This window comes from Schistocerca nitens, chromosome 8 (assembly GCF_023898315.1).
Source record: "Schistocerca nitens isolate TAMUIC-IGC-003100 chromosome 8, iqSchNite1.1, whole genome shotgun sequence".
In the NCBI taxonomy this organism is placed as follows: Eukaryota; Metazoa; Arthropoda; class Insecta; order Orthoptera; family Acrididae; genus Schistocerca; species Schistocerca nitens.
In genome coordinates this window covers 442,912,900-442,939,793 of record NC_064621.1, presented here as the reverse complement: position 1 = coordinate 442,939,793, position 26,894 = coordinate 442,912,900, and the positions used below count along the sequence as shown (strand labels likewise).

The window sequence follows — 26,894 nt, the reverse complement described above, 5'->3', positions numbered from 1 at the left end:
CCTATGCACACAAGCTTACAGCAGCAATGTTTTGGTCGGACTGAGATGGCTACCCTCGGCTTCACATAGCTTCGCAGCTGTGACGTCACAGCGTCTCCCTCCATGAGTGGTAGTTTCTATGTAATAGTGATGGGCTAAACTGGGATTTTCCGATATCAGTGATTTCAGTGAATGCTACTTTTCAGTATCTGTTACTCTTAACTGCGATTTGTCGCAGTTAAGAGTCGCAGTTAAGGAACATAGGTCGTGTATCCCTCCGCCACTGCTATTTCTGCGATTTCTGCTACTTCCGCGATTTCTGCGACTTCTGCTACTTCTGTGATTTCTGCTACTTCTGCGATTTCTGTGACTCCTGCGATTTCTGCGACTTACCACCATATGAAAAAGTTACATCTGTCAACACAGAAAATTGCATCGCAACAAACCTGTCATTGGCAAGTATGTTTTACGTTTTTTCTTCCGTTGGCTTCAATTTTGTATTAAAGAAACAACTGTGAAAATATTAATAGTGTAATTAATATGTAAGTAGCCGCACAGTACCGTAATAGTTCGTGTTTAGAAAATGAATTCTAACATATTGTTATGTTCACAGGTACCTGAACTACATTTCAGTCACTCAGTAAAGTGATAACTCAAAATATCATTGTCAGCAGATCTGAAGAAATTTGCCACTGCGTCTTTAGACCGTTTTCGTCAGACGAGAGGTTAGTTTCTAAGCGTTTCGATGGACTTAATTACTTCAGTGAGATCGTTCTTGCAAATGTGACATTCATTATAGCAAATATTAGCAATCTTCTCTGTCAATTATATTGCTAGTAATTAGTGACAGCAAAAATTGTTTAATAATCCTTGTGTTTTTGCAGACGCAGTTCTGACTCTGATTACTGGTTGCTGTACGTATCTATCCACATCAAGGCTGTTGAGAGAGATTCGTGAAGATTCAAGACAGCTCTTTGAGGATTTGCTGTTTAAAAGTGAAAGAATTGTGAAATAAGTGTGTGAAAGATTAAACTGTGTTTTATTGAAGTTGTTGTGCGATTTTAAAGGCATAATAAATGTTAAAGACAGTGAGTGAATAATAAAAATCTCATTTTCCACATGTTAAGCCGTCCAATAACCGTAATTTTCCGCCACTTACTTATTGGTAAACACTTGTTGGAGAGTGACATGCCGCCCCCCCCCCCTCCCCCCCGTTTCTCCACAATCTTGGTGTGACACTGACCTGTAACATATCCCGAAGTCTACAATATGCATTTTGAGGCTTTTGATGTGAAAGTGGGAAGTACAGATCTTCCAGTTAAATCGGGAATAGCTTAAGTGCATTACTTGAAAGTAACACAGGAAAAGGTGACTTATGTAGGTGGTAGTAGTGTCGGCAAAAAGTTCTTGTGTGTGAAGTTGCCATGTAGAACACCAGGTGTAAAACTTTTCTCCCGAGTCTTGAACTGTGTCGGAACAAAAGTGAGGCATTCATATGACTGTTTTCATTTCACTACACTTATACAGATGTCTGAGTTCTGCTGTGTTAACATTGCAAAGTCCTGTAGGCATGTGGAGTATTAACCAAAACTGTCATATTGGAAGCAGAATCAAACACATTTGTTACGTTACTTGATATTTTCAGGAGAAAAAGGCAATGTTGCTTCTTGTTAATATAATACATTCAGAGTCACAGCAGTATTTGACCAACCATAACTGATGCTGAATGTGCATGTCGTCATATAATATGAAAGGCTTATTTCAATAGTGGTACAAGTCCATTACCTCCACTTTTCTGTCTATAATGCTTCTGAAATTAATGATCCAAGCAAACATAAATAAAGGTTCATCTCTAGCAAGAAGCCATATGCTTGAATATTTCTGGTATCTCAACTGCAGATTTTTCAGCGCTCATTTAACTTTACGACTCTGTATCTCAAAATGAACAAAAATGGACTTGTACCACTATTGAAAAAGCCCTTCATATGCACACATAGCACATCGATCTCGTGAGGCACAAGGCTCTCATTACGAAGTACGTCCGTCGGTCAAAAGATGGCACTAGGAAAAGTATGTTAACTGCGCTTTTTAGTTGCTACTTGCGACTCTTAGTTGCGACTTGTCACGGAAATCGCAGTTGGACTCCGTAGCGTACCGCAGAAATGGACGTAGTACGAACTTTGGCCAACAGATGCCACTGTTAACCGCGCTTTTTAGATGCTACTTGCGACTCTTAGTTGCGACTTGTCACTGAAATCGCAGAAAGCAGTGCTAAATTCGACCAATAGATGGCTCACGTCTTTGAATGTGAAATACTACTTGCGACTGCTAACTGTGACTGAAATCGCAGTTAGATTCTGTAAAGTTGCTACTGTGATATCTGTGACTTCTCAGTCACTGTGATTTCTAACAGATACGCGATTTCCTGCCCACCACTACTATGTAATAAACCCTATGATGGTGATGACAACAAACCATAGATATTTCTGTGCAACAGCGTATAGTAAACAGTGGAGCAGAAGCTGATCTGTTATTAAAATACAATGTCAGGGTTGGGGTAGATTGCGTTTTCTGTGAACTTGTCATGAAATATCTTGTGTCGGCAACTGAACGCGGCAGTCATCACCAGTTTCGTCAGAAATTGTAATCAGAACGGTGATTCGCATTCGCGAATAGCCATGGAAGAGTGTGATTGTAGTGAGAAACATCTTGACGACGCGAAAGATGATACACCAGAGCTACAATACAGGCTAGATATTGCAACACGATACTACAGCAAAAATGCCGATTTATTGGACACGATCTCATACAACTTAATGCTGCCCTGGGTAACATTGCTCAGTTTGTTATTGTCATGTTGTGTTGTTAGAGAATCGGCAGCTAGAAGTGTTGAAGATAAAATAATGAACATAATTATGGGAAGTATTTATTTGCTGCTAGTGATAGTAGTAAGTCCAGTTGGCGTAATTGGCATCCTTTTGTGGTTGATAATTTGCCGTAATTTCAAACAAGAGAAGTATACCTACGTGGAGGTCAATTCAGACTGCGAGTCGGCTTTTATTTCGAAGAGAAATGAAAATAAATATTTCACATTTGGATCGGCCAATGTATTATTGGCACCAGAATTTGTCTGCAGATTAAATAATGTTACAGACTCAAAATCTAGAGCAGCTGCTATCGCGGAAATATTCACAAATCACACAGGAAAACACTTGCATAACTTAGACCAAGAAGATACTGGTTACGAAGTATGTAGTAAACTAGAGAGTTTGCATTCAGAAGTTCCGTACACGGACTTCTTGTGTCTCCAGGAAGTTTGGGAACGTTCTTATGCTTTAATATTAATTGACAGACTTAAAGATGAGTTCAAATATTTTTTATATGACGTCGGTGAATATTCATGGGACATCAATCACTGTATGTTAGGTAAATTCTTCAGCTTATACATTACAACGATTTTTGTTTCGTATGTACGGCCTCTGTTAGTACGTAATTGCATATATGATTGTTTATTGTAGATAAGAAATTGAAGTATGAACTAAATCTCATATTTTTGTTTGTTAAAGGCAGTGGTCTTATGTTTGCAAGTAAAAGACCCATACTTGCGGCAGACTTCAAGACATTCTCGTATAGAACGAAGCATGCGAAATACACTTCTCAAGGAGTGCTTTGTGTGAAGGTTGGTGTATCTGCTTGTGTCCTACCTATATAAGAAGATTGGAATCAAATTTAAATTATGTGGGCCTTGGATCTATTCATTTTTTGTAAGAATATATATTGGATTGTAGTTTCTATTTGTGTCGTGATGAGAAAAGTGTTTCCACGTGAACGATAACAGGTATAGTAGGGGAACAGTGGGTATTATAGGCCATTTAAGGAAAAATGTAAATTACAAAATATATTTGTAGCTTAACTCAGTTATGAGCGAAAAAATCAAATTTTCAGCTTCTTTCCTCTAAGTAATAAAAATATATTTAGCAATATATGAAGAGAACATAACACAAAATGTAATTAGAATTAACCGTGCATTTTGGGCATTTTAAAAATTGGCAGGTGGCATGGGCCACACCAATATGATTATGTTTATAAATTAAAAACACTGTTTTGAATAAATCTTTTATTGTTTAATACTATATACAATGCATAACATATTATAGCTCATTTACTCTATGATTTATTTAGCTTACAGAGATCACAAAAGTGAAACAGTAAGTCATCAATGTCTGCACAGAGCCCAGCCTCCACACTTGTTGCATTGAATCTAGTTTTCCTCATAGCTTTCTCCACACACAATGCATTTTACATCTACAACATCTTGAGAAGTGTTTGGTGTAGGACTGTCATTATGGAAAAAATTGATTTGTACCTTTTTCTTCTTCTTATTGATCATAGTTTGTTCTTGTTTTGAAAATTTTATTTGTCTCTTTTTGTGTTGTGCATTTTCCTTTTGCTCTTCTGAGTCTTTGTTATCTGTCAGTATATTTTTTATTGGGGTTGATGTCAATATTTCGCTTCTCTCTGCCTTTCTTTTGCAACATGTCAACCTGTTTTCGCTGCAGGAGGGCAAAGGCGACACCACTTTTAAAACACTTGCAAAATCAGAATGTTCACTGGAATGTAGTGCATTGGAGGAAGTGGTGATCTCTCAAGAAGTGATTGTAGTTTCTGCCTGGGAAGCAAGCTCAGGGGGAGCTATGAGAGGTGCTGGTGAGATCGATGTGGGTGTCTTGGGTGTAGCAACAACAGCCCCATCAGACTTCATCTTGGGGAGAGATTCCTGTACAGTGTTGGTAACATCACTGCCTATGAAGTCCAAATCAGTAAATATGTCTGGATTTGTCGGGTAAATGCCAGTCCATCGAAATCCATTTTCACCAATATCTTGTTGACACATTTTCTTGTAGGCATCAGCTACAAATTTTGCAACACCAAAGTCATTAATTCTTGACCCTGGATTAACCCTCATCCACAAACTGCAAGCAGTGTTGTAGCAGTTTTTGAAAGATTTCATGAATTTCCTATCCATAGGCTGCAACTTATGAGAAGTGTGCGGGAAAAACTTAACATATGGACATTGTTTTCCAGAGAAAACATGATATCTAAGTCCTTGTGACTGGCATGCCCATCTACAAGCAGCAAGAAATGATCCTCTGAGAGCTTGTGAAGGAAACAAAGTGTTGAAGCCAGTTAAGAAAAGCCTCAGGTGTCATCCAACTGCTATAAGTTGGAAAAACTAATGATTTCAGTTGGAGCACCAATCAAGAGATGCTCATTCATTAGTTTCCTCGGGAAAATAAAAATTGGAGGAATAAATTGCCCAGTTGCACGCATGCAAAATAGAACTGTAACATTACGTCCCCTCTCTCCAGAAGTAATTTTCTCCATTTAATGTTTGCCTTTCATTGTAATGATCTTGTCATTTTCATGCACACATGATACGCCAGTCTTGTCTGTATTAAAAATTTGGGGTGGATGAAAGGAATGCTTTTTTAAGAGAATTTCAAACTAGCTGAAGAACCTTTCAACCTGTGTCTTATTAAACCCTGCACACCGCATCATTCTATTTGATTGTGGTTTTTTGTACGTCAAATATGGGTGCGTCTTCATAAAACTGGCATTAAAATCTTTTACAGTCATTTTTGTCCTTTTGTTGAATCTGTGACTCAAGATCAATTTTTTTGTCAGGTCATAGGCCAGTTTCAAAAACTCTGTTTTGAACTGGGGCATTAGACTTGACTCTAAATCTGTCAGATGAGCTACTGACAGTTTTTCACATCTTTCATCAAAGGTTGCCTTAAAAGCCTCCATTTGTGGTTTCATATCAGTTGGCTCATTATTTGCTATAGCTTTTAACTTTCTTTGCAGAGTGCTTCTAGGTACAAAGTATCGGTCAGAGGTGGCTCTTTTGTAAAATTTATTTTCCAGTACACTTGGAACAGCATTTTTCGTATCATTCTCTGACTGTTCTCCCCAAACTTCACTTTCTGGTATTTTCTTAAATGTTGGCATAGTATCCTAAAAAAGGAAATGAGTTCCATGGCCCATACCACATGTAGCATGGCCCATATTACCAGATTCACACTGATATGAAAACATGATAGTAAGTGAAACATTTTAGAGCAAACGAAATGCAATTGTCAGTGTCTTATATTAACAGAGTAAACTAAATAACAGCTCTAGTTTCATAAGTATATTCTTACTGTAATGATTCAGGGTGATGTTCCATCTCTAATGACCTCGTTGTCGACGGGACGTTAAACACTAATTTCCTCCTCCTCCTCCCTCAGGGTGATGTTAAAAAGTATTTGGGGTAACAATTTGTTGGAGCACAAACAAGCAATAATCACTCACAGACGATATGATACTGGGAATCAAAATAACTCTCTGCACATGATGAAATTGAACTGGTGGCAAAGATTACATTGTGTACCGTGCTGCTATCTTGTAGCAGATAGTCGAAAAACCAACTGGCCCGTACTACCCGTCGTTCCCCTATTTTGAAGACTGCAGACTACATTAAGATGAATTTTCTCACTCGCTCCACTTAATGACTTTTGTCGTCACAGGCTTATTCAGTGAGTTTCATATTTTCTTGAGTTGTTGAACAGAAAATTATTAGGCATTTTCTTTATATGAAAGACATAACACAATGCCCAGAATATTTACTGTGACAGCTTGGTCATTGTGAATGATTGGTGGTCAGTTCAGTGCTGTAGAAACTATTATTAGGACTGTTTATTTAGTTTTTAATAAATTGAAGATTGTTTCAGCTCAATCATGAAGTGCAGGCTACATATCCAAGAATCTTAGATTTGATACCTGGTCAGTGCTTAGATTTTTATGTTAGTTATAACTTCTTTCACCATTGCCAACATGTGTTTATGTGACAAATAGTGAATTCTACAATGATTTGGAGTCCACGTTACACTGCAGGTCCTCCTGCAACTGGCTGCATAAATAATTTCAGATGTCAGAAGACAATGGCATACCACCTACAACAGGACCAGGTCTAATTAAAAGACAATCATGTTGATACCAAACTCTGGGTTGATGACATCTTTATGGGTACACCACATACTTCTCATGTAGACCCTTGATACACACTTCCATGTGGGAGTTATGCCTTTTCATCAGCTCAAGGCACAAAAAAATTCTAGGTGTGAGAAGCCTGAAAAATGGGAAATACGGAAGCGTCCGATCCCGCCCGTCTGCTTTGACCCATGACGTCACAAATATGGCGGAAACAAAAACAAACACACACACACTTTCCACAAGAATCCTAATGACACTAACGGGACAAGCGCGGGAAATGGGGTGTTTTGGGTGGGGGGCAAACTAAATATAAACAAATTTAGACGCTTTGCGTAGCTACAACGTGTAAGTGAAGACAGCCATGCATGAATACCCACCCACCTCCCCAGGGGTCGTAACCCATGCAACCCATAGAAGATAAAGATGCTTCAGTAGCTGATTAGTGTTTTTTGTCTTTTAAAAAAAAAAAAAAAAAATCTCACGGAATAGAACAAACAGATCAGAAAGATAAATATAATAAACTAAAACAGAAATTGGAGGAAACAGATAATTAAAATAAGTAGTAAGTGTTTTTAAATTAAAGAAAAAATCTCACGAGATAGAACGAACAGATCAGAAAAGTAAATAAAATAAGATAAAACAGAACTGGAGACAGCCAATATCAAACCAAACTCCGCGCTGTCATGACGTCACACACGACAACACCCTTACGTCACGGGTCAAAGCCGACGCGTGGGATCGGACGCTTCTACGATCTTGACAGGTTTGGCCAAATTTAAGATGATTTAAAATTACAAGAATTAATTATGTAAGACAAATATTTGGATTAGATGTACAAGTTTTTGTATTCAGTGCACCGTAAAAATTTCAATGGTGTGCCATTTACCAATTTGCGCATCTCAAGGTTAAAGTTGGGGAAAATTCAGTCACGATAATTTTTCAACTACTTTGAGACTACAATAATATTTGTAAAACACTATATTGTTTATGTAATCAGTGCAACTTTTACTATAGTATTTATTGATTTTACATATAACTACACTTAATTTATTGCTTATCTTGAAAAATGTCAAACAGTTTAACAAGTGCATTCTTTATAAGAAACCTACAAATATTTGTGCAGTAGTTCAACTTTCAAGTACAGCTTTAATTTTTGATGTCATAAGTTGAACAGCAGTAATCAAGACCATCTTCAGACTAGTATGTAACTATGAAATTAACAAAGTGGACCAGGAATAATACAGCTATTCACCTTATATAGCATTAAGCAACAACATTGCCATAAAATAAACATATAGTATGTAATTTTTGAAGTCATAAGTGGAACAACTGTCATAAAGACCATCTTCATCCCAGTGTGTAACTCTGAAATCAACAAAGTGGACCATGAATAATACTGCTATTCACCTTATATAGCATTAAGAAACAACTTAGCTATAAAATAAAAATACAACATGTATATACCCATTGGTGATGCGTGGACCCAATACACAGAGCCGTCTCATCACCAGTAGTTATATACACGTAGTATTTTAATTTTGTAACTATGTTGATTACCTAATGCTGTATAAGTTGAGTGGCTGTATTATTCGTGACTTACATTGTTAATTACATAATACTCTGAAGAAGATCTTTCTATGACTGAAAATGATTAACAGAAAAAAAACACCGTTTGTGACTTAGATGGGTGTTTTAACAAGTACAGCTTTTCCAAAAAGTTTCATTGGTTTTAAATATAACAATTTACTTAATGCATTTTGATTCACCTGAAGTATTATGACAAAAAAAGTGACAAATGAACATTTAATTGCAAGTGCAAGAATTGGGTTCTGTAATAGGTTGAATTTTTAACTTAGAGACCCAAGCCTGAAGGGAGTTTCTTTGGATTTCAGAGCTAACACAGATACAGTGTTATTGTCTTAGTGAGTGAAATATTTTATCAATGACTTCAAAAGCCTGTTTGGAAAAATTGGCGATGGAGGGGGGGGGGGGAGATAGGAAAGTATGCAAAAAGCAAGGACGGGGGTAGAAGACTAGAATGAGGCAGGTATTTCACAAGATGACTCAGCAGCTGCACAAGATGGAAGGAATTCAGCGGATAGAGCATGTAAGGATAGAGAGAGGGAAACTGGGTAGGAAAGGAGAGGAACGTGGAGATGAAGAGGGAGATAGGTGGGAGAAAGGGGGAGAGGGGTGAAAAAAGGGGGGGGAGAGAGAGAGAGAGAGAGAAAGCCTGCATGGATAATGGGGGGGGGGGGAGGGTCAGGAAGTGTGGTAGGATAAGACAGTACATGATCTGAATGGGGAAGGAGTGATGTGGACAGAAGACAGATCAGAAAATGTAAAGTGAGCTTTAGGCCAGGGGGATTGTGAGAGTGCAATATATGCTGGAGAGAGAATTCCATTTCTATCTGTGTAGTTCAGAGAAACAGGTAATGTCCAAATGGACTGTATAGTGGTGCAGCAGTTGAAGGCATTGGTGTTATGGTGCACAGCATACATGGCAACTTGATTGTCAAGTTTGCAGTTGGCCAGTGTTTGACAGTTGGCATTCTTGTGAGTGGACGGTTGGTTACTTGTCATTCCCACATAGAATGACGCACATTAATTGCAGCACAGCTGATATACAACATGGCTACTTTCAGTGTTGCCCTGCCTTTTATTTGGTAGCAGATGCCCATGACTTGACTGTGATAGGAGGTGGTGGATGGCAGTATGGGACAGGTTTTGCACCTGAGTTAAACACAGCGGAGTGACGTGAGGTCAGGGTGGAGTGGAGACAGACAAGTATATTCTGGAGGTTGGGCAGGTGGTGGATCACTACTTTGGGTGACATAGGTAGGATTTTGGAAAGGATATCACTCATCTCAGGGCATGGCAAGAGGTAATCAAAGCCCTGTTGAAGGATATGGTGGAGTTTTTCAAGGCCGGAGTGATACTGGGTGATTAGAGCTGCACTGGTTGGTGGTTAGTTACAGGGTTACTGGTGTCAGAGGAGAAAGTGGCACAGGCGATCTTTGTATGGATGAGCTGAATAGAATATTATCTGTCAGTAAAGGCTCTATAAGGTTATCAGTAAATTTCAACAGCTCCTTCTTTCCACTGCAGTTGCGGCAAGGTTGTGGGGAAGAGACTTTTTGACATGGTACAAGTTACTGTTGATTGTTGGGGCGCTTGACATGTACAGACATACATATAAAGCCATTTGAGAGGTGGAAGTTCGCTTGTTGAGTTGACAAGGACCATGTGAAGTGGATTTGGGAAGAGATGTTGAGGTTATGAAGGAAGGAGCACAGGTGGTCCTTGCCATGAGTCCAGATCAGGTTGTCATCGTCATGAGTCCAGATTAGGAAAATGTCATCAGTGGATCTGAACCATACAAACAGTTTTGGGTATTGACTGGAGAGGTAGGATTTATCTAGATGGCCAATAAATAAGTTGGCATGGGAAGTTGCTATTCTAATAACCACGGCAGAACCTGGATTTGTTTATATATTCAGCCTTTGAAAGTGAAGGAATTGTAGGTCAGGGTGTGGTTGTGGGTTTTGTGTCAGGAGGACATTGAGGAAGGTGGTGTTCCATCACCGCAAGGCCATGAACATGAGAGATATTGGTGTATAAAGACATTGCATCTGCAGTGACCAACAAGGAGCCTGATGGTAATTGGACAGGAACTGTGGTAGGACTGTTAAGGAAATGAGCAGTATCTTGAATGTAGGATGGGAAATCGTGGACAGTGGTTGGAAGGAGTTGGTCAACAATGGCAGAGTTTGGTCAGTTGGGGCATTGTAGCCAGCCACATTGGGTAATAGATAAAAAGTAGGAGGGTGGGGTGCAAGGGGGGGGGGGTTGCAGGTGCAAGGAGAGAGATGGATCAGGTGTTAGGTTTTGGGATGGACTTAAGACTTTGAGGAGCTGCTGGAGGTCTTGTTGGACCTCTGAGTTAGGATCCTTGGTGTAAGGTTAGTCTACAGAGGTGTCAGAAAGTTGGCAGAGACTTTGAGCCACATTGTCAATAAGGTTTCATGATCATTGTGGTGGTTCCTTTATCTGCAGGAATGATAAGCTCTGGATTGGTCCATCCCAAACCTGTCACCTGAATATGTCTGTCTCCTCACACCAGCATCCCCCACCTTCACACTCCTACCTTTTGCCTACTCCCCAAAATCTATGAACCCAACCTCACATGTCTCCTCACAGGTTGTTTCATTGTGGCTGAGAACAATGCTCCCATTGAACAAATCTGTGCCTTTGTTGGTGGACAACATCTCAAAACCATTGTCCATAACCCCTCTCTTAAATTAAGGACACTACTCACTTTCCACAGTTCCTTTGTGTTACCACCAGACTCCTTATTGGTTACTTTGGATGCAATATGTTTATACACCAACATCCCTCATGCTTATGGCCTTGTGACCACTAGACACTTATCTCCCCTAACGTCCTCCTGATACCAAACCCACCTGTTCTTTCCTAACACTCATAGCCAACCACATCCTGACCCACATTATTTCACTTTCAATCATCAAGTCTATAAATAAAACCATGGTACTGCCATGAGTGCTCACATTACACCTTCCTGTGCCAACTTATTAAAGGGCCATCTGTAGACATCCTGCCTTTCCGTTCAACACCTAGAACCTTTTGTCTGGTTCAGATTAATTGATGGCATTTTTTAGGGCAATCTGTGCTCCTTCCTCTATAATCTTAACAACTCTTCCCAAATCTGTTTTACCTGGTCCTTCCACCTCTCAGATGGCTCCATAAATACACCCATTCATATCAAGCGCACCAACCACCAACAGCACCTCCACTTTGACAGCTGTCACAGGTTCCATGTCAAAAAGTCTGTTTCATATGGCCTCGCCACCCATCGACATTGCATTTCATGTACAGTGGAAAGCAGGAGTTGTCGAAATGTATCGATAACCTTACCAGAGCCTTTATTGACAGACGGTATCCTATCCGGCTTATCTGTAAACATATTTCCTGTGTTGTCTCCTCCTTTGACACCAGTAACCCTGTTAACTTCCCCAAATCACTCAAAGTAATGTTCCACAATCCTCCCAACCTACAGAATATCTATGTCTATACATCCGTGTATACTCAACAAACCACCATACGATGCTTGGCAGAGAGTACCACGTACCACTACTAGTCATTTCTCGTTCCACTTGCAAATAGAGCAAGGGAAAAACAACTGTCTGTAAGATTCTGTATGAGGCCTAATTTCTCTCATGTTATCTACATAGTCATGGGAAATGTACATTGGTGCTAGAAGAATCGATTTGTAGTTGGCCTCAAATGCTGGTTCCATAAACTTCTGCAGTAGTGCCTTGTGAAGAGAGCATTGTCTTCCCTTCAGGGCTTCCCATTTGAGTTCATGAGGCATAAGCTTAATACAGGATGTTTCATAAAGAACACGAATATTTCCAGTTCTCAGTTCGTAAAATAAGTAGTTCCAGTACTGTGACCACCCACGTGTGGTTTTTGAAATGTAGGCTTCTTAATACATTATTTTAATGCTTTTCTGAGAATGTTAAAAGTGGAAATACAACATTTGTTTTACATAGCTTCAACTGCGGCAAAAGCTTTGTCATACCACATCTCAAAATCTGTGGTTCTGATTTTTTTTTTTTTTCATCAAAGGTACCAGTATGGTGTTCCAGTTGTACCATCACAAATCGTGCACTGAAACAGTAAAATATATGACTATGAAGCTTGGGACATATGTTTGCAAATCTCTCAAGTGTAGATTATAGATGTTCAATATGTCCTCCTCCAGCAACACGAACACTGTCTCATCGATACTCAAATTCCTCCCTGGTAAGCATGTCCGTCGTCACCCATGTTACGGCAGTATGGATTTGGTTCTTCAACTCTTCTGGGTTCTGTGTTAGTGTTAGTATGTAACCATTGTCCTTAATGAAACCGCAAAGGAAGAAGTCAAAAGGTGTCAAATCATGCTGGAAAGCAATTTAAATTTGTGCAACATTTTTGTTGGAAACACCATGGTGGTCAGGACTCTTTCCTTTACATAACATCGTATGTCTACAAACTGTCAGTACTATGTAGCAATGTTACATCCATTCGGAGTATCAGTGTGGTCCCTCAACTTGAAATGTCGTTGCTCTGTAATCATGGAATTACACTTTCCAAGATCAAGAATATAAAATAATTTCTGTTGTGGAGTAGCCATTTTGCAGCATGTAATGGTAACCAAGAAAACAGAAGACAACAGACGTCTAGCAGCAATGACTGTGAATTAAATAATGTATTCGTTCCAACAATAACTGAGCTGTGGCACAGTGATTTACAGTTTTGACAACACAATACTTTGTATTATGTATATTCTTATTGAAAGACCCTCTAGTTGCGTGCTGATCGAACCACCGGGGAACAAATCTAGTAGCACGCTTTGGAAATGCTTTGATATCGTCTTTCAATCCAACCTGGTGAGGATCTCAAACACTCGCGCAGTACTCAAGAAGTCACAATAGTATTCTGTATGCTGACTTCTTCATAGAAGAGCTACACTTTTCCAAAATACCCCAGAATGCGATCCATAGTAAGTTTTAACTTTGCTTATAAGTCCTCTATGTCCGTCATATTAGAACTGAATGATGTCCATTCATTGTCTAAGTGGGATGCTAACATGTGCTTACTTGATTTTTCTAGCATAAATACTCCCCTAGCCTTCTTGATGGATTTGTGCTGTTTAGTAACCATATTGGCATGAGGACATCATGATCACTAATCCCTACTCCAATCATGCACCCCAAGGTCATTCCTTGTGGGAGACCAAGGTGCCAGACCTGGCCGTACATCCCCTCATCACCTGCTATTGCAGTCTGCTCGCAGGCATCTCCTACCCAGTAAAAAAAGGTGGGGCCACACGTGAAAGCAGCCATGTTATATCACACACACACACACACACACACACACACACACACACACACACACACACACACAGAGAGAGAGAGAGAGAGAGAGAGAGAGAGAGAATGAATTCATCAACCATGAGGTGTAACAACAGTCTGTGAACATTTGACAATAGCCAGATAGATTTTTCACCCTGCATTGGAGTGTGTGCTGATTTGAAACTGCCTGGCAGATTAAAACTGTGTGCTGCATTTGCTGTTCTACTAACTGAGCTGTCCAGACACAAAGGTCTTCAGGCTCATTTTTTAATCTTATTGAAAGGCTGTCCAAAAGAAATAAAACCTTTCCTACCAAAACATCTTGCATTATCTAATGAAACTAAAATAAAACAAAATCAAATGCTGAACAAATTTGGTGCAAAAATTTTATGAGGCAAGTTTAAATATTAATAATTTCTCAGATACTTATAAATAACTGTTTCACCATGGTATAATTAACAAGGAACTTATCTAGACATTTGGGTCAGTAAACCATCACTTTAACACTGAGCCAAAATTACTGCAGTCACAAAATGATTGAGAAATTGTGAAGATTGATTTTTCCTCAAATTTGATCTCATGCTGCACAAAAACAGTTACTGTCAGTGCCTGTGAAATTCAACAATTTGTTAAGCACAAAAAATTATGCATCTGATCCGACTATCCCCTTAAAACAAGTTAGTTTCAATTTTAAGCTGTCTTCGAGTTGACCATAACTGTTGAAGAGCTCACATGACATTTTGCAGTCTCCGATTGAATGCTTTTTGAATTTTTTTGTATCTTGAGTGCAAATGTTCAAACTTAGCTTCATTCATTTGGGGACATCAATGCAATATCTTATCCAAACTGGAGATGGTCAGGTGGAGATGATTCCTAAGGTTGGTTGACTTGCTGTGATAGATTTGTGAGTTTGGCAATACAGTACTGAAAATTCCTGAAAAAAAATGACAATTTTAAATTCTTTAAAAAAATCTTCTGCACACATACCAATCAGCAAACCCTTTCATTATACAAATGTTCAATTTTGAAATTTAAATGAATGTTCTTTAAAACTCAGATTTCTCCACAATAGCACACCCTGTTTTAATAAGCAACGCGTATCTGAATCAAATGCAAGCACTTAATATTACAACAGTTCCTAAGAATTCTTAAAATATTTGCTAAACCTTTTATTTCATATTTCCAATAATTTTTGCCATCGCCCTTGTAAATTTTGTGTACAGTGCTTGCTCAGTTCTACATCCTCCCAGTTATATTGTTTCTGACCTTTGTTCTTGGTTTTCTTATCCTTATATTTACTGTTTTCTTGTAATTCACAATTGAACATCAAACCTAAACCTTATCTCATAGTGAACTAGGTAACTCATTGACTAGGGCACTGGACTCATAGTGAACTAGGTAACTCATTGACTAGGGCACTGGACCCATAGTTTTTAGAAATGGTTTTCAGATCCGGTCTACCATTTATTGTGGTTTCCCAAAATCATTTGAGGCAAATGCTAAGATGCTTCCTTTGAATAAGTCTCAATTGTTTCCCTGAGCATTTCATCATCATCTTTACTTTGTGTAGCAGGGTACACAGCCTGTTTCAGAAACCATCTTGTCCTTGTACATCCAGTGATCTTTTAGTTCATGGTGATTCCAGGTAGACAATCTTGGTGCATTCTTTCGAAATGGTTATTCCTGTTGCTTTTATATTTTGGTTTCCAAACTGAAAATCTGTAGCTCTAGTCTTATGTTTGTGTTTTGTAAATTGCCTGTCAGCGTGAGCCTTTGACTGCCCTGAGAAATTTCATCTCAGCTGATGTAATTTTCCATCTTTTTTCTTTGAGAGTACCAACATCTCACTTTCAAACACTACCACTACTGCCTCTTTTAAAAAGCTTGCAATTTACATTTATTTCTTGTTTTATACTTCAGATTTTTTTGAATTGTTGCACATTTATGTTTAAATTTGCAAAGTTTGATTTCTGTGTTGTGATGTGTTGTTGGGTATATTTCACATGCAAGATATTTAAAGATAGGTAACTGCTCCAGTATTTTGTAATTTATCTCAATTTTTGATTTTATTTTTGATTTATGTGGAAATTATAAACCCATATTCTTCTCCTATATTTTCAAGTTATATAGCCCTCTTTAGACTGTAGTACAATAACACATGTAATCTTACCCTCCCACACATCACTATTAAATTCACTGTCTTAGTATCTTCACTATTTTCAAAAGCTTCGAGAGGTGTGAGATTTACAAAATAATAACTTTTTACTTATCTCCATTATGTCGTTGTTGTTGTTGTTGTTGTTGCTGGCTCAAAAGCTTGTTGTGTCTAGGAGTACATTCTTGCTGCTGAAAATTTTGATTTAATGGGTTCCTGCAGATGAAATAACTGATAAAGATTTGTCTATTGCTATGATTTTCTTTTATTTTCATCCCGTTCTTCTAAATTACACTGACTTTACAATTTTCACTTCAGAACATGAATTCACATTGTTGTTGACAAGGTTAGCAATTTGTCTACTTCCATCAGAGGCAGGCCCACGACTACCTGCATTATGCGTTACTCATAGTTTCCATAGAGTTTGCGAGTTTACAAACTTTCTTTTACTAAATTATATCATGATTTCATAAATAAACAGAAACAAATTTAATAATTAGTATTTGATTGCACAATTAATAATATGAATCTTAAGTATGCCAGAAATTTCGTAATTTCAATTATTCTTAAAAGAAGAGTAATTTTAACTGTTTGTACATATCGATTGTAACACATTAATTTCTTTTTATATATTTTAGCCTGAAATATAATACACCATATACAAAATCATATGAGTTCTTTTAGTGAAATAGCTGAGATAATTTTAACCTATGCAAGAATCGATAGTATACGTGGTATCGGCTATCTCTATAACAGATAAGGTAATATAATAGAGGGAAACATTCCATGTGGGAAAAATATATCTAAAAACAAAAATGATGTGACTTACCAAACGAAATCGCTGGCAGGTCGCAACAGTTTGTTGCGAAAGCTTGAATTTTGTGTGTTTGTTTGTGTGTCTATCGACCTGCCAGCGCTTTCGTTTGGTAAGTCACATCATCTTTGTTTTTAGACAAATAAGGTAATGTTAGAGGAGGATGATTCATTATAATCATAATCTGCATAAAGTGGTGGGAGCATTATATTGCACTTGAAAATTTGTTTCCATCCTATTATGACCTCATTCACGTAGATATTAAGAAGTATTGGGGAGAGACAGCAACCTTGTTTGACTTCTTTATTTGTTTTTGCTGGTGCTGTTAGTTGTATCCCCATGTCAGTGAACATGTAAGAAGCTTCCACCATATTTAAAGCTATCAGCATTAATCCTGTCCAATCCTGCTTCTTTTGTGTTTTTAAGGCTTTTACTATGACAGTAGCCTCCTCAAGAGAGATATCTAATCCAAGAAGTTCATCTGTATATGGTTTTTTTTTCTTGGAATTCTTATCTTAATACCAAAGATTTCCAAAGTATGAATGCCAGGATTTCTTGTCAATCAGTTAGTTTCACAGTGTCTTTCTATTCTTTATGTAACATTTTCAATGCCTTGCAACATAAAGACGATTGACCATGGACATCATTATCAATGTTTGAAGTGAATCTATCTTGTAAACATTGATGGCTCTTCTTTACTAGGTCCCGTACTGTATTTCTCTTTATTTGATAAACTTCCTGATTCTCTGCTGTAGGACTGCCTAAAAGTGTTCTGTATGCTGTATATTTTTTCTCAATAGCCTCTTGTATTCCTTCAGTCCAGATCTTTACATCTTTCTTTGTCTTAAATTTTCTTTTCTTTCCCAGAACTTCCATGGCAGCTTTGTTTACAGCATTTTTAGGAGACATTGGGAAATTTGTAGTTTTGCCATGTAAAAATGTTATAGACCTGATGATGGCAGTTCACTAGTATTTGTAACTGATAGTTATTGAATGTTAAAACTGCATTTTGACTTCTCATCTCATCAAAGATGAGGTTTGTGTATAATCTTAAACTGACAGATCTTTTCCCGCATAATGAACTTTGATGCGACAGTGAATAGAGTACCGAAATTGGCAAAAACAACATGGAATTTGACAAAAGAACCACAAAATTTGATGGACACAGAATTTGACAACAAATGACACAGAATTTGGCAAAACAGACACAGAATTTGGCAAAAAAGTTACCAGATTAGGTAAAAAAGAATATTTTTGGCATTAACAACACTGGCTTTGGTAGGAAATGGTAGTAAAGGTGTCAAAAAATAAACTGAATTAGCAGAAAATACACCAAATTGGGCAAATAAATAATAATGTATTTGTAAAAGGTATTAATTTGTATAAATAATGATGACTCTGATAGAAAATAACACCGATTGTGGTGAAAAATAGCACTGAATGGAAAAAAAAGATGATAACAAATTTGGCCATAAAATAAAATAATTTTTTCCTGTCCTGAACCATAACAGGTTTCTGTTTTAATTTGCTCATATCTTTTCTATTTGAGTGATAGTTATTACTTACAGAAACCAAGTACAGTATATTAATTTGTATCACTTTTACACCTCTGTTTGAATTATATTCCTTTCTTTTAATTAAATTTTGTGCCATAATTGTATCATCACCCTCTGTCTGCCAACCAGTTCTGTATAAAGTTTTCCTCCAGACCTCTCTATGCCTTAAGATGTGTAACTACATTCATCCATTTTGTCTCTGCATCCTTTCTTCATCTTCTTGCCTTCCAGTAGGTCATTCCGTTGGTCTTTTCTTATGCCTTTGAATCCAACTAAGAACTTCCTCAGTCCATCAGCCATCCCTTTGCTCATGTGTATCTCTTGTCCACCATCATCATTATAGTCACAATTACATCTTCTGCTCTAGTTTGTTTCCCAGTACCACACACACACACACACACACACACACACACACACACACACACACACACACTATAATTTGACAGTCCACATGGTAGCCATAGCCACTCACCATCTCATGTATGAGGTGTCAAGTAACAGTGTGCATACAATGATTCTTGATGCAGTTCTCATTACCTCCATGAACAACTCCTTTTTTTTATGATTATTGCTCACTGTCGTTAATCAAAGCTGGTAATACACATTTATTGTAAACTTTCCATTAGAAATACATTGAAAGCTTAATTTTGAAAACTTGTGTTTAGCAAAAAGTATTTGAGGCCATTTTATTATCTATTTCTTTTGCCAAAAACACAAAAATTCAACTGATTCTATGACTTCATTTTGATGTGTGCAATGTCCTTCTGATGTGTTGATTATACATTGTATAGTTTATTATAATTAATTTTCAGGGCAACTGTCAATCTTGGTCTAGGCCTATTAAGTTCTTCCATTAGTTGCAGAAATTTACTAGAGGTCACCAGTAAAATGTTGTCAGCAAAATGAAGTTGGTCCAGGTATGTTCCATGAGCACGTACGGAGAAGTGGAAAGTTCTTCTAGGCCTGCTGATAATAGTTTTGGTGATGTGGAATCTCCTTGCCTGCCTCCATGTCAAATTGTGCCATTATTAGCTAGCTTTGTTTCTGATTCATCCTTTTGAAGTATACAAACATTTTAAGAAATCTTTGAATGCATGTATAATTTTCTCTCTCTTGTTAGTCAATGTGATATTATACGGAATAAAATCTGATGTATACTCAACATAAGTTCTTGTTTTGTCACGTCCATATTCTTACTGTTTTTAATAATTTCTCAAAATTTTGTGCTTGAAACTTCCCCTTCTTATTTAACAGTGGCCTTGTTTAATTTGAGAGTTTCTTTCCATTTGTCTCCTTCGTAGCTGCAATATATTTTGCTGTTTGCTTATGTGTCTTTTTTACATAGATGCCCCTTTTTTCTGTACAGTTTTCATTTTTCAAGATTCTGATGTTGTTCCTTATGTTAATTTGGCATGCCTAGCAATTCTTAAGTAAGTTCTCAAAATCTACATTTATGAATTCCTGCCTGATGAATTTGTTTCTTGCTAGCTCTGTGTCTGTTTTTATTCTTAATTTTACTAGTCCATTGTCAATTTAAATTCTAAAGTGGTTTTTGAATTGTCATAGCCTATATATAGTACAGTTATTTTCTGATAAAGTTTAGACAGTTTCATTTTTTTTCATGTGGTACTTGCAAAGTCCTTTTTGTATTTGCATTCTTCTTGAAGAATATGATAAATTATTATTCTCATCACATTCTATTCCTATATGATTTCTTTCATTTATTCTGTTCTTCCTACAGTTTCGCACTGAAACTCATTATTTGCTTTTTGTCTTACTTTTATTTTTTATTCTGGCTGTGATTCATCCAATGTCGGTAGTATTGTTTTTAGTTTGCATATTTACAATAGAATTATTTTTCTGGTGTATGTTTGCTCCAAAAATATTAGAATGCATAAGGTTAAACATGTTATATAAAGGTCCATAACTATATACAGTGTGGTCCATTGATCGTGACTGGGCCAAATATCTCATGAAATAAGCATCAAACGAAAAAACTACAACGAACGAAACTTGTCTAGCTTGAAGGGGGAAACCAGATGACGCTATGGTTGGCCCGCTAGATGGCGCTGCCATAAATCAAACGGATATCAACTACGTTTTTTTTAAATAGGAACCCCCATTTTTTATTACATATTCGTTTAGTACATAAAGGAATATGAATGTTTTAGTTGGACTACTTTTTTCGCTTTGTGATAGATGGCGCTGTAATAGTCACAAACATATGGCTCACAATTTTAGACGAACAGTTGATAACAGGTAGGTTTTTTAAATTAAAATACAGAACATAGATACGTTTGAACATTTTATTTCGGTTGTTCCAATGTGGTACATGTACCTTTGTGAACTTATCATTTCTGAGAATGCATGCTGTTACAGCGTGATTACCTGTAAATACCACATTAATGCAATAAATGCTCAAAATGATGTCCGTCAACCTCAATGCATTTGGCAATACGTGTAACAACAGTCCTCTCAACAGCGACTAGTTCGCCTTCCGTAATGTTCGCACATGCATCGGCTATGTGCTGACGCATGTTGTCAGGCATTGACGGTGGATCACGATAGCAAATATCCTTCAACTTTCCCCACAGAAAGAAATCTGGGGATGTCATATCCAGTGAACGTGCGGGCCATGGTATGGTGCTTCGACGACCAATCCACCTGTCATGAAATATGCTGTTGAATACCACTTCAAATGCATGGAGCTATGTGCCGGACATCCATCATGTTGGAAGTACATCGCCATTCTGTCACGCAGTGAAACATCTTGTAGTAACATCGGTAGAACATTACATAGGAAATCAGCATACATTGCACCATTTAGATTGCCATCGATAAAATGGGGGCCAATTATCCTTCCTCCCATAATGCCGCACCATACATTAACCCGCCAAGGTTGCTGATCTTCCACTTGTCGCAGCCATCGTTGATTTTCTGTTGCCCAATAGTGCATATTATGCCGGTTTACGTTACTGTTGTTGGTGAATGACGCTTCGTCGCTAAATAGAACACGTGCAAAAAGTCTGTCATCGTCCCATAATTTCTCTTGTGCCCAGTGGCAGTAGTGTACACGATGTTCAAAGTCGTCGCCATGCAATTCCTGGTGCATAGAAATATGGTATGGGTGCAATCGATGTTGATGTAGCATTCTCAACACTGGCGTTTTTGAGATTCTTGCGCAATTTGTCTGCTACTGATGTGCGGATTAGCCATGACAGCAGCTAAGACACCTACTTGGGCATCATCATTTGTTGCAGGTCGTGGTTGATGTTTCACATGTGGCTGAACACTTCCTGTTTCCTTAAATAATGTAGCTATCTGGCGAACGGTCCAGACACTTGGATGATGTCATCCAGGGTACCAAGCAGCATACATAGCACACGCCAGTTGGGCATTTTGGTCACAATAGCCATACATCAACACAATACCGACATTTTCCGCAATTGGTAAACGGTCCATTTTAACACGGGTAATGTACCACGAAGCAAGTACTGTCCACACTGGTGGAATGTTAAGTGATACCACATACGTATACGTTTGTGACTATTACAGCATCATCTGTCACAAAGTGAAAAAAGTGGTCCAACTAAAACATTCATATTTCTTTACGTACTACACGAATATGTAATGAAAAATGGGGGTTCCTATTTTTAAAAAACGCAGTTGATATCCGTTTGACCTATGGCAGCGCTATCTAGTGGGCCAACCATAGCACCATTTGGTTTCCCCCTTCAAGCTATACGAGTTTTGTTCTTTGTAGTTTGTTCATTTCATGCTTATTTCATGAGATATTTGGCCCGGTCACTACCAATGGACCACCCTGTATATCACTTGACACTTCATAAAAATGAGAAGGTTCTGCACGTTTTCCGATCACTTTGAATGCTTCATTGCTCCATTAAACATGAGAAACAGCTACTAGAAGGGGAGCAAGTTCTTTCACATAATCCACACAGCAGATCTCACCTGTATGTCACATCACAAAGCTACTTGTCAAGATGGTAATTTGTGGTTGTTCATAGCTGCATGGTGTGAACATCAGGTCTGGACTTTAATGCTGGCCACTGCCCTAAATTCTCACTTCATCTTCATCATCATCATCATTGTCATCATTAACCTTTCAGTCAGGTATTAGCTTTCCATCTGGACATATTAAAGCTAATCCTTCATTTTTGTGTAGTAATTACTCTTCATTTCATTTTCTTTTTGTTATTGTCAGTTTTCTCTGCTGTAAATTGCTGGTAACTAATGTTTTCCTCATTTCTGTAGTTGTATTGTTTGAGCATAGCATTTTCTTCTCTTCATAAATGTTGTTATGCTTCCCTACTTTGTTGTTTTTGCTGTTCACACAAAGTGTGGTGGCTGATGGGGTCAGTAATCAATGGGAAATGCCTATATGATCACTCCCATCAGCCTCCAAGCCACATGTTAACTTGATTTGTGTGAACAGTAATATCTTGTGTTTCATCTTTTTTCAATACATGTCTTACTATTGCATCCATATCTTGTAACATTATTTTGATGTTCTTTCTTAAAGGGATTTCACAGCTGTGTCATCTGAAAACTTGTATTCGTTCACCATTTATTTCAAAATGTGTTCATTATTCTTGACACTGATTTGTTGCATGTTCTGTGTAGATGTTGTATAGAGATGGGGACAGATTATATTTTGTCTAACAGCTATTAGAATGTAGCTTCCTTTTCTATATTGCTTTATCTTTACTATTCCTCTAGTTGTTCTCTTCAATTTATTTAAAAATTCATGTCTCTGTATTCTAACTTAATTATTTTTATAGTTTCCATTAGTTTGTTCCAGTTCAGTGTTGATTGCTTCCCTGGGATCTACAAAAGGCATTATTTATTATGTCAGAATGATTTCTGAGTATTGTAGTGGAAACAATTATTAACAACAAATGAAATGTTATGTTTAAGACAATTTGGAACCCTATTGATTATACAAGGGACAAAACTTCATGAAGTCACTTGGAAATTATGATCCCTCAACTGTGTTGGAGCTAACACATTGGTTGCAGATTTTGTTGATCAGCTAATTAAATACTCACTTTAAAAACTTCTGTTCATTAATCAAAAGTATAGTTGTGACTGTGGAAGCCAGCCTCAAAATTGCCATATTGAGATGCACACATACAGCTGAACAGAAAATGTGCATAACGTACTGTACTGTCAATTCATAACCCAAACTGTTTGGATTTACTCCCACGTGAAGTCTCACAGCTTTTGGCAATTTTATCACTTTGTCAAAAGTGGCCAGCCTTTTTGTCATTTTGATGCTGCTTTCAACTAGTTTTTGGGTACACAACAGTGACTGTTACCTGTATCCTGTAATCTAACAACTCCTAATTGAAACTTCCTGGCAGATTAAAACTGTGTGCCCGACCAAGACTTGAACTCGGGACCATTGCCTTTCGCGGGCAAGTGCTCTACCAACTGAGCTACCGAAGCACGACTCATGCCCGGTCTCACAGCTTTACTTCTGCCAGTATCTCGTCTCCTACCTTCCAAACTTTACAGAAGCTCTCCTGCGAACCTTGCAGAACTAGCACTCCTGAAAGAAAGGATATTGCAGAGACATGGCTTAGCCACAGCCTGGGGGATGTTTCCAGAATGAGATTTTCACTCTGCAGCAGAGTGTGCGCTGATATGAAACTTCCTGGCAGATTAAAACTGTGTGCCCGACCAAGACTCGAACTCGGGACCTTTGCCTTTCGCGGGCAAGTGCTCTACCAACTGAGCTACCGAAGCCGAGGTACTGGCAGAAGTAAAGCTGTGAGTACCGGGCGTGAGTCGTGCTTCGGTAGCTCAGTTGGTAGAGCACTTGCCCGTGAAAGGCAAAGGTCCTGAGTTCGAGTCTCGGGCGGGCACACAGTTATAATCTGCCAGGAAGTTTCATATCAGCGCACACTCCGCTGCAGAGTGAAAATCTCATTCTGGAAACTCCTAATTGATTTTATTTTTGGGATCTGCTTTATTTTACAGACTACTGAGTCTTTTATTCTTACAGTCTAAAACTACATTTTTCCCTATGCTGTTGACATATTTTATTTACTACATACAGGGTGTTTCAAAAATGACCGGTATATTTGAAGCGGCAATAACAACTAAACGAGCAGTGATAGAAATACACCGTTTGTTGCAATATGCTTGGGACAACAGTACATTTTCAGGCGGACAAACTTTCGAAATTACAGTAGTTACAATTTGCAACAACAGATGGCGCTGCAGGTGATGTGAAAGATATAGAAGACAACGCAGTCTGTGGGTGCGTCATTCTGTACGTCGTCTTTCTGCTGTAAGCGTGTGCTGTTCACAACGTGCAAGTGTGCTGTAGACAACATGGTTTACTCCTTAGAACAGAGGATTTTTCTGGTGTTGGAATTCCACCGCCTAGAACACAGTGTTGTTGCAACAAGACGAAGTTTTCAACGGAGGTTTAATGTAACCAAAGGACCGAAAAGCAATACAATAAAGGATCTGTTTGAAAAATTTCAACGGACTGGGAACGTGACGGATGAACGTGCTGGAAAGGTAGGGCGACCGCGTACGGCAACCACAGAGGGCAACGTGCAGCTAGTGCAGCAGGTGATCCAAAAGCGGCCTCAGGTTTCCGTTCGCCGAGTTGCAGCTGCGGTCCAAATGACGCCAACGTCCACGTATCGTCTCATGCGCCAGAGTTTACACCTCTATCCATACAAAATTCAAACGCGGCAACCCCTCAGCGTCGCTACCATTGCTGCACGAGAGACAATCATGCACAGGATTGATGACGGCGATATGCATGTGGGCAGCATTTGGTTTACTGACGAAGCTTATTTTTACCTGGACGGCTTCGTCAATAAACAGAACTGGCGCATATGGGGAACCGAAAAGCCCCATGTTGCAGTCCCATCGTCCCTGCATCCTCAAAAAGTACTGGCCTGGGCCGCCATTTCTTCCAAAGGAATCATTGGCCCATTTTTCAGATCCGCGTCCCTGCATCCTCAAAAAGTACTGGTCTGGGCCGCCATTTCTTCCAAAGGAATCATTGGCCCATTTTTCAGATCCGAAACAATTACTGCATCATGCTATCTGGACATTCTTCGTGAATTTGTGGCGGTACAAACTGCCTTAGACGACACTGCGAACACCTCGTGGTTTATGCAAGATGGTGCCCGGTCACATCGCACGGCCAACGTCTTTAATTTCCTGAATGAATATTTCGATGATCGTGTGATTGCTTTGGGCTATCCGAAACATACAGGAGGCGGCGTGGATTGGCCTCCCTATTCGCCAGACATGAACCCCTGTGACTTCTTTCTGTGGGGACACTTGAAAGACCAGGTGTACCGCCAGAATCCAGAAACAATTGAACAGCTGAAGCAGTACATCTCATCTGCATGTGAAGCCATTCCGCCAGACACGTTGTCAAAGGTTTCGGGTAATTTCATTCAGAGACTACACCATATTATTGCTACGCATGGTGGATATGTGGAAAATATCGTACTATAGAGTTTCCCAGACCGCAGCGCCATCTGTTGTTGAAAATTGTAACTACTGTAATTTCGAAAGTTTGTCTGCCTGAAAATGTACTGTTGTCCCAAGCATATAGCAACAAACGGTGTATTTCTATCGCTGCTCGTTTAGTTTTTATTGCCGTTTCAAATATACCGGTCATTTTTGAAACACCCTGTATATTGAATGAAATAGGCAACAGCAAGTGCTTCACCATTGTGAACCACTTGCAACTGGGAACATTATGGTGAAAAAGGAAGTCCAGAAGGCAGCAATCCATTGCTTTATGATTTCTCAGAAAAGAGTTCGGAACCCAAGATATGGCTGCTTCTGTCATTGAGAACATTAATATCTTTACTATTAAATAAATTGATTCCTATTATTTAGAAACTTCCGTGACATATGCCTGAAGTGATAAAAAATGTGACCAAAGGCAGATTGGAATTGTGCTCTGTTTGTACAGGTATATTCCCTTAATCTTGTGATGTGCTGTGCTGGTTGCCAGTTCCTTGAGAAAGTGAGTGCTATAATAGTTCAAGTGTTCACGGTGCATGAAGTTAAGTTTTTGTTGTAGGGATCTGGGATTTTAGCTGTGCCTTATTGATGATTAGTAAAAAGCAAGCCACTGAAGGAAGAAGGCAGAGCATGGGGCTGTACCATAGTCAGCCATACTTTGAAACATGTTGATGAGGATATAATTAACACAGGTCAGAACTCACCCCCCCCCCCCCTCCCACCACCACCACCACCACCACCACCACCACCACCACCACCACCACCACCACCTCCCGCTATTTACAAATAGTGAAGAGGTGTGCAGTGACAATAATAGATCTTTTACCAAAATGTCAATACATGATGCCAGTGTCTCTAAAGAAAATGGTCAGATCATAGAAATCTTCTGTTTACTGACAAGGACAACATTT

The 26,894-nt window shown here is 38.6% G+C and overlaps 1 protein-coding gene and 1 long non-coding RNA gene across 2 annotated transcripts in view; both read left to right on the top strand.

The window, feature by feature from the left end:
• The first annotated feature begins 379 nt into the window (after positions 1 to 379).
• Positions 380 to 975, top strand: LOC126199229 (uncharacterized). Its single transcript, XR_007540132.1, has 3 exons — positions 380 to 438; positions 593 to 704; positions 864 to 975. It is a non-coding gene; the product is annotated as an uncharacterized LOC126199229 (long non-coding RNA).
• A 1,441-nt stretch (positions 976 to 2,416) lies between these two features.
• The window catches only part of LOC126199119 (sphingomyelin phosphodiesterase 3-like), a 59,859-nt gene continuing 35,381 nt past the window's right edge, over positions 2,417 to 26,894 (top strand). Inside the window, exons 1-2 of the mRNA XM_049935875.1 lie at positions 2,417 to 3,405; positions 3,546 to 3,658. Coding sequence (XP_049791832.1) covers positions 2,658 to 3,405; positions 3,546 to 3,658 — 861 coding nt within the window. The 5' untranslated portion in view covers positions 2,417 to 2,657. The remainder of the gene's footprint in view (positions 3,406 to 3,545; positions 3,659 to 26,894) is intronic.